General features: G+C 44.3%; 1 protein-coding gene across 1 annotated transcript in view; it reads right to left on the bottom strand.

Annotated features, from left to right (window-relative positions):
• The window catches only part of COPS2 (COP9 signalosome subunit 2), a 68,341-nt gene extending 55,019 nt beyond the window's left edge, over positions 1-13,322 (bottom strand). Inside the window, exons 1-2 of the mRNA XM_068275417.1 lie at positions 13,149-13,322; positions 2,290-2,403 (exon numbers count right to left, since the gene is read on the bottom strand). Coding sequence (XP_068131518.1) covers positions 2,290-2,403; positions 13,149-13,202 — 168 coding nt within the window. The 5' untranslated portion in view covers positions 13,203-13,322. The remainder of the gene's footprint in view (positions 1-2,289; positions 2,404-13,148) is intronic.
• Positions 13,323-13,883: the final 561 nt, after the last annotated feature.

Here is a 13,883-nt window from a genome sequence, read left to right as displayed (position 1 = left end):
ATATATATATATATATATATATATATATATATATATATATATATATATATATATATATATATATATATATATATATATATATATATATATATATATATATATATATATATATATATATATATATATATATATAATCAGTTTTACTTGGCTGGGGCTTCTACCAGCCCCTTGCAGCTGTCCCGTGCCCTCACAGTCACTCGCGGATCCTCTGGTGCCCCGCCGCTAGCTAGTTTCGTTTTCGCTGACAGGGAGTCGGCGGGCTTTCCGAGCCTGCGCAGGCCTAGCCACGCGTATCCTTCTTCATGTTCCCACCCTCACTAGCATCCTGCACAGGTGCAAGACGCTATTGCGGATGGGAACGTGAAGAAAAATATGCGTGGCCAGGCCTGTCAGCGAACATGAAACTAGCTGGCGGTGGGGACCGGAGGCTCCGTGAGTGACTGCAAGAGCAGGAAACGGCTGCAGAGGGCTGGTATAAGCACCAGAAAAGTAAAACTGATTTTTTATTCCTGGCTTAAGTGTCCCTTTAAGCCTGCAGGAGAAAATGGCTGTACACTTATTGCCACCCAATGTGGCAAAACAATTGATTCTTATCCGATTAGATTTGACTTCTACCACAGACTGTATATCAATTTTCAATGGATTACAGCAGGGAACCTTTTAGGAAAAAAAATGTATCATGCCGCTGCATTGCACTGTATGGTGCAGTGCAATGATATGTTCCATCTATCTACAGCCACTCATGCTCTTCACGCAATCGCCCTAGGTTTTCAATCCTGTCTGATTGATACTTTTTATCGATTTTTGGTAAAAATCAAGCGCTTTAAATACTATTGATTGATTTTTGGTAAAAAGTCAGATCGACTAGACATTGAGGGAATAGTTTCCTAGCAGATTTCAGAGTAATCGAATGTGTTGGGTATAGAAAAGAAAAAGTAATTGGGTACTATTCTGTTAGCAAGGTGTAACCACCAGGTGGCGTTAATTACTATTCCCCCTCCAGGCCGCCACGGATAGTAGGGAAAGATGCAACTCTGGTGGAGTTTTATCGCCACTTAGTTGATGTGCCCGGCTAACGGAAAAGAACCAGTAATTGTAAGTCTATGGGCACTGTAAAAATATTATGTTAAAGGGTCCCTGAGCCGGGAATAAAATTAAAATCTGTACTTATCTGGGGCTTCCTACAGCCACCCGCAATGTCTCCTGGCATCCTCTTGGTCCCTTCCATGGTCCCACTGGCAGCTCCGGTAATAGAGACCAACAGCCTGTGCCCGTACCCAACGCATGTATGGTCCTCTAAAGACTGCACCGCACAGGACGCTGACCAGCATGATGACGCGGTACACGTGCAACTTCAGCAAGATTACCGGAGCCGTGGAAGGGACCCAGAGGATGCCAGGAGACCTCGTGGGTTACGGGGGGCTGGAAGAAGCCCCAGGTAAGTCCAGATTTTAATTTTATTACTGTGCTCTGGGTCCCTTTAAGCCCATTAAGTACAAGTGGCTGGATAGTGTAGCAGTCTGGATAGTGTACTGGTTAAGGGCTCTGCCTTTGACATGGGAGGCCAGGGTTCAAATCCTGGGGTCAGTACCTATTCAGTAAGGAGTTCAAGGCAAGACTCCCTAACACTGTAGGGTTGCCTCTTGAGCGCGTCCCAGTGGCTGCAGCTCTTGAGCGCTGAGTCCAACAGGAGAAAAGCGCTAGACAAATGTTCAGATTATAGATTACAAATACCAGGGCTGTGGAGTCGGTACAAAAATCTTCCGACTCCAACTCAGACCCCTCAGTTTCTGAAACCACGACTCCGACTCCGGGTGTCCAAAATTGCCCCGACTCCGACTCCTCGACTCGGACTCCACAGCCCTGACAAATACACCACTCATTTAAAGCTCATCTTCACAAATTTTCTTTTTAGTTTTGAATTATGTAAATGTGTTTATTTTGCTGTCTGATTACCCATCACAGAGATTTTCTCTCACTTCTTGACCTTGAAAACTCTATGGAATTTTGTGTTTTCAATGCCAAAACCCATAACCTGGCAGCTAGGAAATATAAATCAGCAATTGATCACAATGCTAATTTAAACCCTCTAGAACGACCGATCTGTCGTGTACCGATTGTCGGCCCTCTGCCCCCCTCCATAGCAACAAAACACGCTGCTAGTCTCAAGGCTAGGATTGTGTCTATACAGCATCATTTCTTGAATTGTCGCCCAAGGAATCATTTCCCAATCCCTAATGGGCGATAACCATTGTGTGTACTTAGCTTTAAGCCAACAGACAGTCTCACCTTTTGAAAACTGCAGAGGGCTCCTTTGGGATCATCTTCCTTTAATGCTTTGGAGTTATAGTACTGGTTTTCCAAATCAACATTGGGCTCAGAGTTACTGTCTTCTGAGTATTCCTGTATGCACAGAAACAGACAGATAAATCACCACTTTCATTTTTATAGAAGGAGTATTACATTTATTACCGTGTAATAGCAAAATTTTAAGTCAATGAAAACCATGTAATAACCTCCTCCCCGCCAGATTTAACGATCACAGAACCTTCATGTACTGGCGACTAAAGGTGCCCATACATTACTCAATTTTCAATTTTCCTACGAGCGATTCAGCGGTCGACTATTGGGCAATAAGCAACTGTGTAGTTGATTGAAATTCGCTCGACTAGTGACCCATACACTGCGATAGATCCTATGCGATTCTCCTTCACTAATTGAGCTTAACGATGTTGTGCCTCCATGCTCTGAAACCAAAAATGGATTCTGTGCCGATTAAAATCATGTGATCAGTAGCCGATTCCTTCACGATCGACCGATAGTTTCTATCGTGTCCAAATGAGTAAACTGGTTGATTCAAACCGCTATTAGCCAATATTCAACGTTCAAGCACAATGGAACATAATCTATTCTCCCCAATCCAATACAAGGATGAAATCGAATGGCAAGAAAATTGACAAATTGACCTTTTGGGCCTGAGCACACTGACATGCTTCTATGCATTTTTCAGCAACACATCAATGTTACAGACTGATATGCATTGCTAAAAAATGCACAGAAGCGGAAAAGTGAGCTCAGGCTCTCTGCTTGGTCTCTGTACAGTGATCATGGCTAAAAGTTTTTTTCTGGGCAAAGCTCCTCGCCTAGAGTGAAAGGAGCAGAGCCTGGAAATAGTGGCCGTTTGCTTCAATATCTGCAATGACAGCAACAGCCACTTAGGGCGCTCGACATGGATCATTAGGTAGTCTTACTCAAAGACTCCTGTTTTACGTATTGGCTTGAGCCGGGATTCGTACCCTGGTCAAAGGCAACAGCCTTACCAGTACGCTATCCAGCTTACCCTGAGTGAATGACTGTCAGTGCTTTCACATACAGACAAGGGACTTGCAACTTTATAGCCCCATCTACACTATGGGACATTGCAGCGATCCGGCGGCTCAATTAGCCGCCGGATCGCCTCTTCCGTTTGCCTGCCGCATCCCCGCGCGTGCATCAATACCCGCTCGATTCCCGCTCGTCCCCGCGCCGCGCATCTTCCGCTCGATTCCCTGCCATTGTCCCCTAGCGGGGAGCGAGCAGGGAATCGGCGGAAGCAAGATCTGTCCTGTCGGATCTTATCAATCGAGCCGCATCAGCGGCTCGATTGATAAGGAGCATCGCGGCCGCATCTACGCGTGTAGATGCGGCTTAAGATGGTCAAAAAAGGCAAATATGTACTAAATGCTTGTAATAGATGAGATTGGAATTCCAAATGGTGCAGATCATAAAACAAATGTATATAATCTCTTAAAAAAAAACGCATGAATGCCACACTGGTCCATGAAACTGAAGCAAACTTTTTGGGGATTTTTGGGACATTAACTAGGTTAGGACAGTGATATAAATGCCCCTTAGGAATACTTGGTTACGCTGGTTTAGGGAGCTGTCAAGCGATATGGAGGGGTTATTTGACTTGTTATTTTTGTCTTCCTTGCTCTGAAAGCTATGTTTTGATTTTCTGTTTGATTGATTGGATAAGCTGTTTTCTCTGCTTTTGGTAGTTATACTACAGAGTATAGCACTTCCGACTCCTTACAGGTATTGACATTCGTTGCATTATCTTTCCCAGTCTCTGTAATTTATAGCAGTTGTCACGTGGGTGTGCGCATCTCCAGCAGCAACACTTTGGGCTTGATTCACAATGCGGTGCTAACCCAGTTAGCACGCCTAAAAACTTTTAGGCGTGATAACTATAGCACTAACTGGGTTAGCACCACTGTGTACACCTGATCGCACGCCAAGTCTTGCGTGCAAGAAACGTTGCATCGTGGTGCGACTTTAACGACACACCCCATGCCCTTATAAGGTCGCATGGGGTGCGACTTTAATGGCGCATAATGCGACGTTAAAAATCGCACCCCATGCGACTTCATAGGGGCATCAGGTGCGTTGTTAAAGTCGCACCGCGAAGCGACGTTTCGTGCGCGCTTTGCACGCGGGACTTTGCGCACGAGTGTTAATTATCACGCCCAAAGGGGCTCATCACAAGCGTGCTAACACTTAGCACTGCTTTGTGAATCAAGCCCTTTGTGTTATTTAGTGCCCATCCACTAATTGCAGTATTATTGTTTGTTCTAGATATTGTTGGATAGACCTATTATGCCCTGAAAAAGGGACATGCGAGTCCCGAAACGTCAGCTTCTATCTGCGAAAATTAAACAATACACTGGGAGTGCTGGGCTTCTTTATTTCCTTAGAAACAAAGGGGTTTATCTATACAATTGGGGCACTATTGTTAGGCAATTTTTTATTTTTGGATGTTACAACTCCCTTTAACCACTTGAGGACCGTGGGCTTTACCCCCCTTAAGGACCAGGCACTTTTTTTCCATTCAGACCACTGCAGCTTTCACGGTTTATTGCTCGCTCATACAACCTACCACCTAAATGAATTTTGGCTCCTTTTCTTGTCACTAATACAGCTTTCTTTTGGTGCAATTTTAATGCTGCTGCGATTTTTACTTTTTATTATATTCATCAAAAAAGACATGAATTTTGTCAAAAAAATGATTTTTTTAACTTTCTGTGCTGGCATTTTTCAAATAAAGTAAAATTTCTGTATACATGCAGCACCAAAAATGTGGACAAACATGTTTTTAATGAAAAGAAAACCCATTCAGCCTATATTTATTGGTTTGGGTAAAAGTTATAGCGTTTACAAACTATGGTGCAGAAAGCGAATTTTCCCATTTTCCAGCATCTCTGACTTTTCTGACCACCTGACATGTTTCATGAGGGGCTAGAATTCCAGGATAGTATAAATACCCCCCAAATGACCCCTTTTTGGAAAGAAGACATTCCAAAGTATTCACTGAGAGGCATAGTGAGTTCATAGAAGATATTATTTTTTGTCACAAGTAAGCGGAAAATGACACTTTGTGACAAAAAAAACAAAAACAAAAAAAAAAGTTTCCATTTCTTCTAACTTGCGACAAAAAAAAAATAAAAAATGAAATCTGCCACGGACTCACCATGCCCCTCTCTGAATACCTTGAAGTGTCTACTTTCCAAAATGGGATCATTTATGGGGTGTTTACTGTCCTGACATTTTGGGGGGTGCTAAATTGTAAGCACCCCTGTAAAGCCTAAAGGTGCTCATTGGACTTTGGACCCCTTAGCGCAGTTAGGCTGCAAAAAAGTGCCACACATGTGGTATTGCCATACTCAGGAGAAGTAGTATAATGTGTTTTGGGGTGTATTTTTACACATACCCATGCTGGGTGGGAGAAATAGCTCTGTAAATGACAATTTTTTGATTTATTTTTTTTTTTTTACACACAATTGTCCATTTACAGAGACATTTCTCCCACTCAGCATGGGTATGTGTAAATATACACCCCAAAACACATTATACTACTTCTCCTGAGTACGGCGATACCACATGTGTGGCACTTTCTTGCACCCTAACTGCGCTAAGGGGCCCAAAGTCCAATGAGTACCTTTAGGATTTCACAGGTCATTTTTGTTTCAAGACTACTCCTTAAGGTTTAGGGCCCCTAAAATGCCAGGGCAGTATAGGAACCCCACTGATGACCCCATTTTAGAAAGAAGACACCCCAAGGTATTCCGTTAGGAGTATGGTGAGTTCATAGAAGATTTTATTTTTTTGTCACAAGTTAGCGGAAATTGATTTTAATTGTTTTTTTTCCACAAAGTGTCATTTTCCGCTAACTTGTGACAAAAAAATAAAATCTATGAACTCACCATACTCCTAACGGAATACCTTTGGGTGTCTTCTTTCTAGAATGGGGTCATTTGTGGGGTTCCTATACTGCCCTGGTATTTTAGGGGCCCTAAACCGTGAGGAGTAGTCTTGAAACCAAATGTTGCAAAATGACCTGTGAAATCCTAAAGGTACTCATTGGACTTTGGGCCCCTTAGTGCACTTGGGGTGTAAAAAAGTGCCACACGTGGTACCGCCGTACTCAAGAGAAGTAGTATAATGTGTTTTAGGGTGTATTTTTACACCTCCCCATGCTGGGTGGGAGAAATAGCTCTGTAAATGATAATTGTTTGATTTTTTTTACACACAATTGTCCATTTACAGAGAGATTTCTCCCACCCAGCATGGGTATGTGTAAAAATACACCCCAAAACACATTATACTACTTTTCCTGAGTATGGCGGTACCACATGTGACACTTTTTTGCAGTCTAGGTGCGCTAAGGTGCCCAACGTCCTATTCTTAGGTCATTTTGAGGCATTTGCTTTCTAGACTACTCCTCACGGTTTAGGGCCCCTAAAATGCCAGGGCAGTATAGGAACCCCACAAGTGACCCCATTTTAGAAAGAAGACACCCCAAGGTATTCCATTAGGTGTATGGCGAGTTCATAGAAGATTTTATTTTTTGTCACAAGTTAGTGAAAAATGACACTTTGTGGAAAAAAAACGATAAAAATCAATTTCCGCTAACTTTTGACAAAAAAATAAAATCTATGAACTTGTCATACACCTAACAGAATACCTTGGGGTGTCTTTTTTTCTAAAATGGGGTCACTTGTGGGGTTCCTATACCGCCCTGGCATTTTACGGGCCCAAAACCGTGAGTAGTCTGGAAACCAAATGTCTCAAAATGACTGTTCAGGGTTATAAGCATCTGCAAATTTTGATGACAGGTGGTCTATGAGGGGGCGAATTTTGTGGAACCGGTCATAAGCACGGTGGCCTTTTAGATGACAGGGTGTATTGGGCCTGATCTGATGGATAGGAGTGCTGGGGGGGGGGGGGGGGGGGGGTGACAGGAGGTGATTGATGGGTGTCTCAGGGGGTGATTAGAGGGGAAAATAGATGCAATCAATGCACTGGGGAGGTGATCGGAAGGGGGTCTGAGGGGGATCTGAGGGTTTGGCCGAGTGATCAGGAGCCCACATGGGGCAAATTAGGGCGTGATCTGATGGGTAGGTGTGCTAGGGGGTGACAGGAGGTGCTTGATGGGTGTCTCAAGGTGTGATTAGAGGAGGGAATAGATGCAAGCAATGCACTGGCGAGGTGATCAGGGCTGGGGTCTGAGGGTGTGGGCGGGTGATTGAGTGCCCTAGGGGCAGATAGGGGTCTAATCTGATAGGTAGCAGTGACAGGGGGTGATTGATGGGTAATTAGTGGGTGTTTAGGGTAGAGAACAGATGTAAACACTGCACTTGGGAGGTGATCTGACGTTGGATCTGCGGGCGATCTATTGGTGTGGGTGGGTGATCAGATTGCCCGCAAGGGGTAGGTTAGGGGCTGATTGATGGGTGGCAGTGACAGGCGGTGATTGATGGGTGATTGACAGGTGATCAGGGGGATAGATGCATACAGTACACAGGGGGGGGGGGGGTGATCAGGAGGGAGCAGGGGGCAGTTTAGGGAATTAAAAAAAATAGCGTTGACAGATAGTGACAGGGAGTGATTGATGGGTGTTTAGGGGGGTGATTGGGTGCAAACAGTGGTCTGGGGGGTGCTGTGGGCGATCAGGGGCGGGGGGGGGGGGGGAATAAGTGTGCTTGGGTGCAGACTAGGGTGGCTGCAGCCTGCCCTGGTGGTCCCTCGGACACTGGGACCACCAGGGCAGGAGGCAGCCTGTATAATACACTTTGTATACATTACAAAGTGTATTATACACTTTGTATGCGGCGATCCGGGTGCTAGTAACCCGCCGGCGCTTCCGAACGGACGGCGGGTTACAGCGCGAGGTGGGCGGAGCCAGTCCCCGGCGGTCGATCGCGCCACGAATGACGCGATCGCGCCGCCCATGCCCCTACAAGGACCGTCGCTTCTGGGCATGAGCTGGTCCTTGCGGCATCCACTTTCTGACCGCCCCTGTGCAGTGGGCAGTCGTTAAGTGGTTAAGCTACATACAGACATTATAATTTTATTACGAATGCAGGTCTCATTCTTGAAGCAACCATTCCAAACAATTACTCTGTCTTAAGTGAGGTAAGATGAGACCGCAGAGGAGGGGGGGAGGGGGTACCAATTCTTGGTAAAACAACCCTGCAGCTCAGAGCTCTGAATGTTGGCCCAACAAAGCCCTTTAATTATATAGGTGCCCAGTTCTCAACTGGAAAAGGCATCAAAATTTCAGTGGTTTACCGTCTCCCTGGAGATGCTAAGCCCCTTCCTAGAGGAATACCTAGAACTACTGGCCACACTGACACTGTCTTATCCAAGATGGATTATCCTTGGTAACCTCAACGTCTGGGCTCATGACAATCTATCACAAGATGCAAATTAACTAGTAAACTGCATGAGCGGACTAGGCTTTACACAAGTTGTAAAATCTGTTACCCACAAAAGATGATATACCCTAGATTTAGGCCTCATTCACACCTAAAATAGAAAATGCAAGCATTTTGCGTTTGTGCCCCTCCCGGCGCTCCGTTGCGCTTCAGGTAAAAGCTCTTTTCCAGAGCATTTTTTTAAATCACTCCCAGACGCAAGTCAGAAACTGAACTCTTTGACCTGGAAATTAATAAATACAATTTATTCTTAAAAAGGTTCACGCAATCACTGCACAAAGCGATGTTGTGAGCGTTTCGCGTTTTTCCTATACCTTCCTTTATAGCAAAAAACGCCCAAAAATGGTACGGGCAAAACGCGCCGATATGAACCTTCTCATAGAGATTCATTGCACAAGCGTTTTATTATGGGCGATTTTGAAAATCGCCTGCGCTTGAAAAAAGGGCAAAAACGCCCTTAGTGTGAATGAGCCCTTACTGTTTCACATGGGGATGAACAATAGCACCATGATGGTAACCCCAGTGGTATGGTCAGACCATCACATATTACAGTTTTCTATTGAACATCACCCTATCAAGCAGCATTCTAATGCTGGGCATACACGATCCATTTTCCGCTATTGTCCGCCCACGTGTATAGAGCGCGGAATCAATCCGGCGGGTCAACGGACACATCGAATATTATCAATCGAGCCATCAGCGGCTCGATTGATAACAAAAAAACGACCCTTGTATGCCCAGCATAAGGAAACAATCAAGATACTGTCCCCTGAATAACTCAGAAAGCGTAACTGCCAAGCTGGATTTTTGCAAATATGCTCCATAGTCCTATGGACCTTAACACTCACCTAGTACAAAAATATGGTATACAAAACATACAATAATGCCCCATGGTATATCAAATCAACAGCCAAAAACTAGAAAGGTAATTGACTTGGCAAAACAATTATGGATGTAAAAAAGAAAGGGTGCAGACGATAAAGACAGTGGCACAAATTGGAGTCTGAGGAGCATAAATCCAGCCTAGTACATCAACTCAAACAATACCAAGAAGCAATAAACAAGAACAAAAAAAAAAAAAAAAAAATAAAAAAATAAAAAAAAAAAAAAATAAATATGACTATCTCACACAAAATATCTACGACCAAGAGCATAGCAGCTCAACTCTTTCACACAGTGGAAACACTCCGCAATCCTTCATGCCTAAAATCCCAAACCACATTCTCCAGGGAAAGATGTGACAAAGTGTCTGCCACCCTGCCAGCATTATACCAACAACCTCAATGGACCCTAGCACTTTGCATGTGCCTATTCCTATATGACCATGACAGGTCTTTGACACTGAGAGACAAAGATATTGATGTTCTCATCCAGTCTTCTATTATTATAATCTGTTTGTAAATTTGGCAGCTCTCGCCGATAAAGCTGAGTATGCAAAAGTCTGTGGTGCAGGGGGCAAAAACACAACTGAGTTGAATAGTTCAAGATTTCTGTGTTAGGAAAAAAAAACTACACTTAAAGGGACTCCGAGCAGTGCAGAAACTATGGAAAGATGCACATCATTTTAAAGCTCTCTTTCTCCTCTTTCCAATGATATATAAACCGCCACCCTACGCCTTTTAGTTTTCGCTATTTTCGCGATTGAAATTGCCGCGGCCGCGATTTCGATCGCGAAAATAGAGAAAACTAAAAGGCGTAGGGCAACGATGTAGGTGTCGTCAGAAAGAGGAGAAAGAGAGCTTTAAAATGATATCCATCAAGCCATAGTTATATTGTATTACACAGGGCGACTTTTTGTCAAAGTCAGCAGCTGCATTCAGCAGAATGGAGCTGCTGACACTGGGGAAAGTGTCGTCCTGTGTAATACAATATAACTATGGCTTGATGGATATCATTTTAAAGCTCTCTTTCTCCTCTTTCTGACGACACCTAAATCGTTGCCCTACACCTTTTAGTTTTCTCTATTTTCGCGATCGAAATCGCGGTCGCGGCAATTTCAATCGCGAAAATAGCGAAAACTAAAAGACGTAGGGCAGCGGTTCATATATCATTGGAAAGAGGAGAAAGAGAGCTTTAAAATGATATGCATCTTTCCATAGTTTCTGCACTGCTCGGAGTCCCTTTAAGTACCCAAGACAGTCAAAACTATAAATTTAGATTTTCAACTCTTATATAAAACAAACACACACACAAAAAAAAAACCACTATGGGATTCCAGGGAAGTACAGCAATATTTAGTATTATGACTATAGATACAATTGTTTATCTTATTAGTATATTTTCACTTCAGGTTTTTTTTCCTCAGACATATGCTATTTGGCTTTTGCAGTAGTAAATTAAAGCAGAGGTGCAAAAAATCTGGGAGACGGTTATATAAAATAAAAGTTGTGAAAAAACACCAGAAATCTGTAGGTTACCTGCACAATTACTAAATTAGAAAGAAGCAATACTGTGTAAAAATAAAACTGGGAGGGAGAATAAGCTAGTGGTAACCTCCTGTGCAGACATTTCAATATACAAGTGATAGGAAGCTAGCTGTGCCTTCCTGTGCAGCCACTTAGTGATGGAAGTGCCAGGAGGTGCTCTAAACCTCATATGCAGACACTTCCAAATGGAAGTGATGAGAAGTTAGTGCTGGGCATCTGTGGAAATACTTGGTGATGGGCAGGAAGCTTGTGTTCTCTTGTACAAACACTTGGTAGGCACAGTGCCTCATGCACAGATATGTAGTAATGGAAATTAGAAGCTAGAAGTCATCTCCCGTGAAGATACTTGGTGGCAGACAAGATAGGAAGTTGGCGGTAGCCTACTGTGCAGTGGTGACAGAAGTTACAGCACGCTGGTGGCCTCCTGCACAGACACTTGACTGAAGTGACAGGAAGATGCAGGTAGCCTCCTGGGCAGTCACACGGGGTTGGAAGTTACAGGAAGATGCAAGTGGCCTCCTGCACAGACACTTCATGATGGAAGGGACAGGAAGATGCAAGTGGCCTCCTGTGCATTTACTTGGTGATAGAAGTGACAAGAAGATGGTGGAGGCCTCCTGTGCAGACACTTGGTGATGGAAGTGACAGGAAGATGCAAGTGGTCTCCTGTGCAGACACTTTGTGATGTAAGTGACAGGAAATGCAGGCAGCCTCCTGTGCAGAGATTTGGTTAAGAAAATTACAGGTCCTGGGGGCATCCTGTGCAGATACTTGATGATAAAAGGGACAGATCCTGGGGTCTCTTGCACAGACACTTTGTGACAGAAGTGACTGGAAAATGCAAGTGGCCTCCTGCACAGACACTTGGGGCCTGATTCACAAAGCGGTGATAACTCAGTTATCACGCCTAAATGACTTTAGGCGTGATAACCTTTGTACCGCTGAGTTAGCACCGCTTTGTGCTCTTTATCACGCGCAAAGTCCCGCGCGCAAGCAGCGCCCATAGGGTTTATTGGGCGCATCGCGCACACTGCACCGTGCGCCGCACGATTGCGCGCGCAAAACTTTGCATGCGGGAATTTCGCACGAGTTTCATTTTATCACTAAAGGGCTTTTCACAGGCGTGCAAACACTTTGCACCGCTTTGTGAATCAGGCCCTTGGTGACAAAAGTGACAGGAAGCTGCAGGTTGCCTCCTGCACAGACACTTGGTGACAAAAAAAGTGACAGGAAGCTGCAGGTTGCCTCCTGCACAGACACTTGGTGAAGGAAGTGACAGGAAGATGCAGGTGGCCTCCTGCAGCACAGACACTTGGTGATGAAAGTGACAGCAAGAGGCAGGTGGCCCCCTGTGCAGACACTTTATATGATGGAAGTGACACAAAGATACTCTTGGCGATGTAAATGTAAAGGAAATTTGTTGTGCCCTTTTGTGTAAACATTTGATGACAAAAAGGTAGTGATTGTCTCTAGTGCAGATACGTGGGGACGAAAATGACAGGAAATCTATGGATGTCTCCTGTGCAAACTGTTGGGTGATTGAAGAGACCGGAAGACTAAGGTGGACTCCTACACACCAGGAAGTAAACTGGGCACTGCCAGGTAGTAAAGCTTAAGCCCTTCTGCACCTTCCTACATGACACAACAAACACGAGGTTATGCAAGTGATAAGAGTTTTCCTGAGGCCTATGGGACACGCTGCACAGCTGGGCTCTGGAGGTGGGCCTCCTACACCCCGCACCGCCATCTTGCTGTCACAGCTAGTGAGGGGGTGACCGACCAGAACGAGAACATTGCAGCCCGTTATGTTTCCACCTGTCTTATACTGAAGGGGAAGGAGAGATCTGCTCAGTGTCCCGCCAACACAGTTCCCCACCTCCGGCTACAGCTGCGCACACACAAGAAATACCGCCAGCATGAGATGCTTCGGACGAGTCACTTTCATCTGCAGCTGCTTATCACTTACCAAATCATAATCTTCCTCATCATCGCACATGAAGTCATCCTCCATGTCAGACATCTTGGCCGAGGAACTGGAGCCAGTGGACTCCCACGATCCTTTGCGTCCGTCAAATTATTTTCTTTCCGGAACGGAGAGGTCAAGTCTTGTTGTTTAGGGAGGAAGTAATTTACAGTTGCACCCGATGACGCAGGGAGCGCCGAGGCAAGACATATTGCGCGTAACCCATAGCCACCATGACAACGGTGTAGAAACGCTTGCCGAAATGCGTATTGGGAGATGTAGTACAGAGAAGGGGGCGCGTCGTTTTAGGTGTATGTTCTGCATGGAAGCTGTCAAGTAATTACTTCTTCTTGCTGCTTGGGTTACCAAAAGAGAAAATAAAGTAACATCTTGTGTACAACGCCACCATTCTTGGGCAAAATACTATTTTTACACCACACTGTCTCTTTATTTCAGCACTATATTTCTTTGTTGTTTGATTTATAGTTTTTTTTTAAATAATAATAAAAAGTACTTCAGAGGTGGAACATACATTGTAGGTATAAATAAACACTTATTAGTAGAAAATAAATGCATTTCCAAATTAATGACTTTGTGATTTGTATAAATTTGACCGATGAAATGCATTTGTATTCTTTTTTAACTAGTCAATTTTTGCCCTGAATACAAACTGCGCCAAATTCATACATCAACGTGTTACATAGCTGGAGTGTATCTGCTTACCAGAAAATGGCTTTT

This window comes from Hyperolius riggenbachi, chromosome 3, assembly GCF_040937935.1.
Source record: "Hyperolius riggenbachi isolate aHypRig1 chromosome 3, aHypRig1.pri, whole genome shotgun sequence".
Taxonomy (NCBI): domain Eukaryota; kingdom Metazoa; phylum Chordata; class Amphibia; order Anura; family Hyperoliidae; genus Hyperolius; species Hyperolius riggenbachi.
The sequence above is the reverse complement of the archived record's forward strand: the minus strand, read 5'-3'. Positions and strand labels throughout refer to the sequence as shown.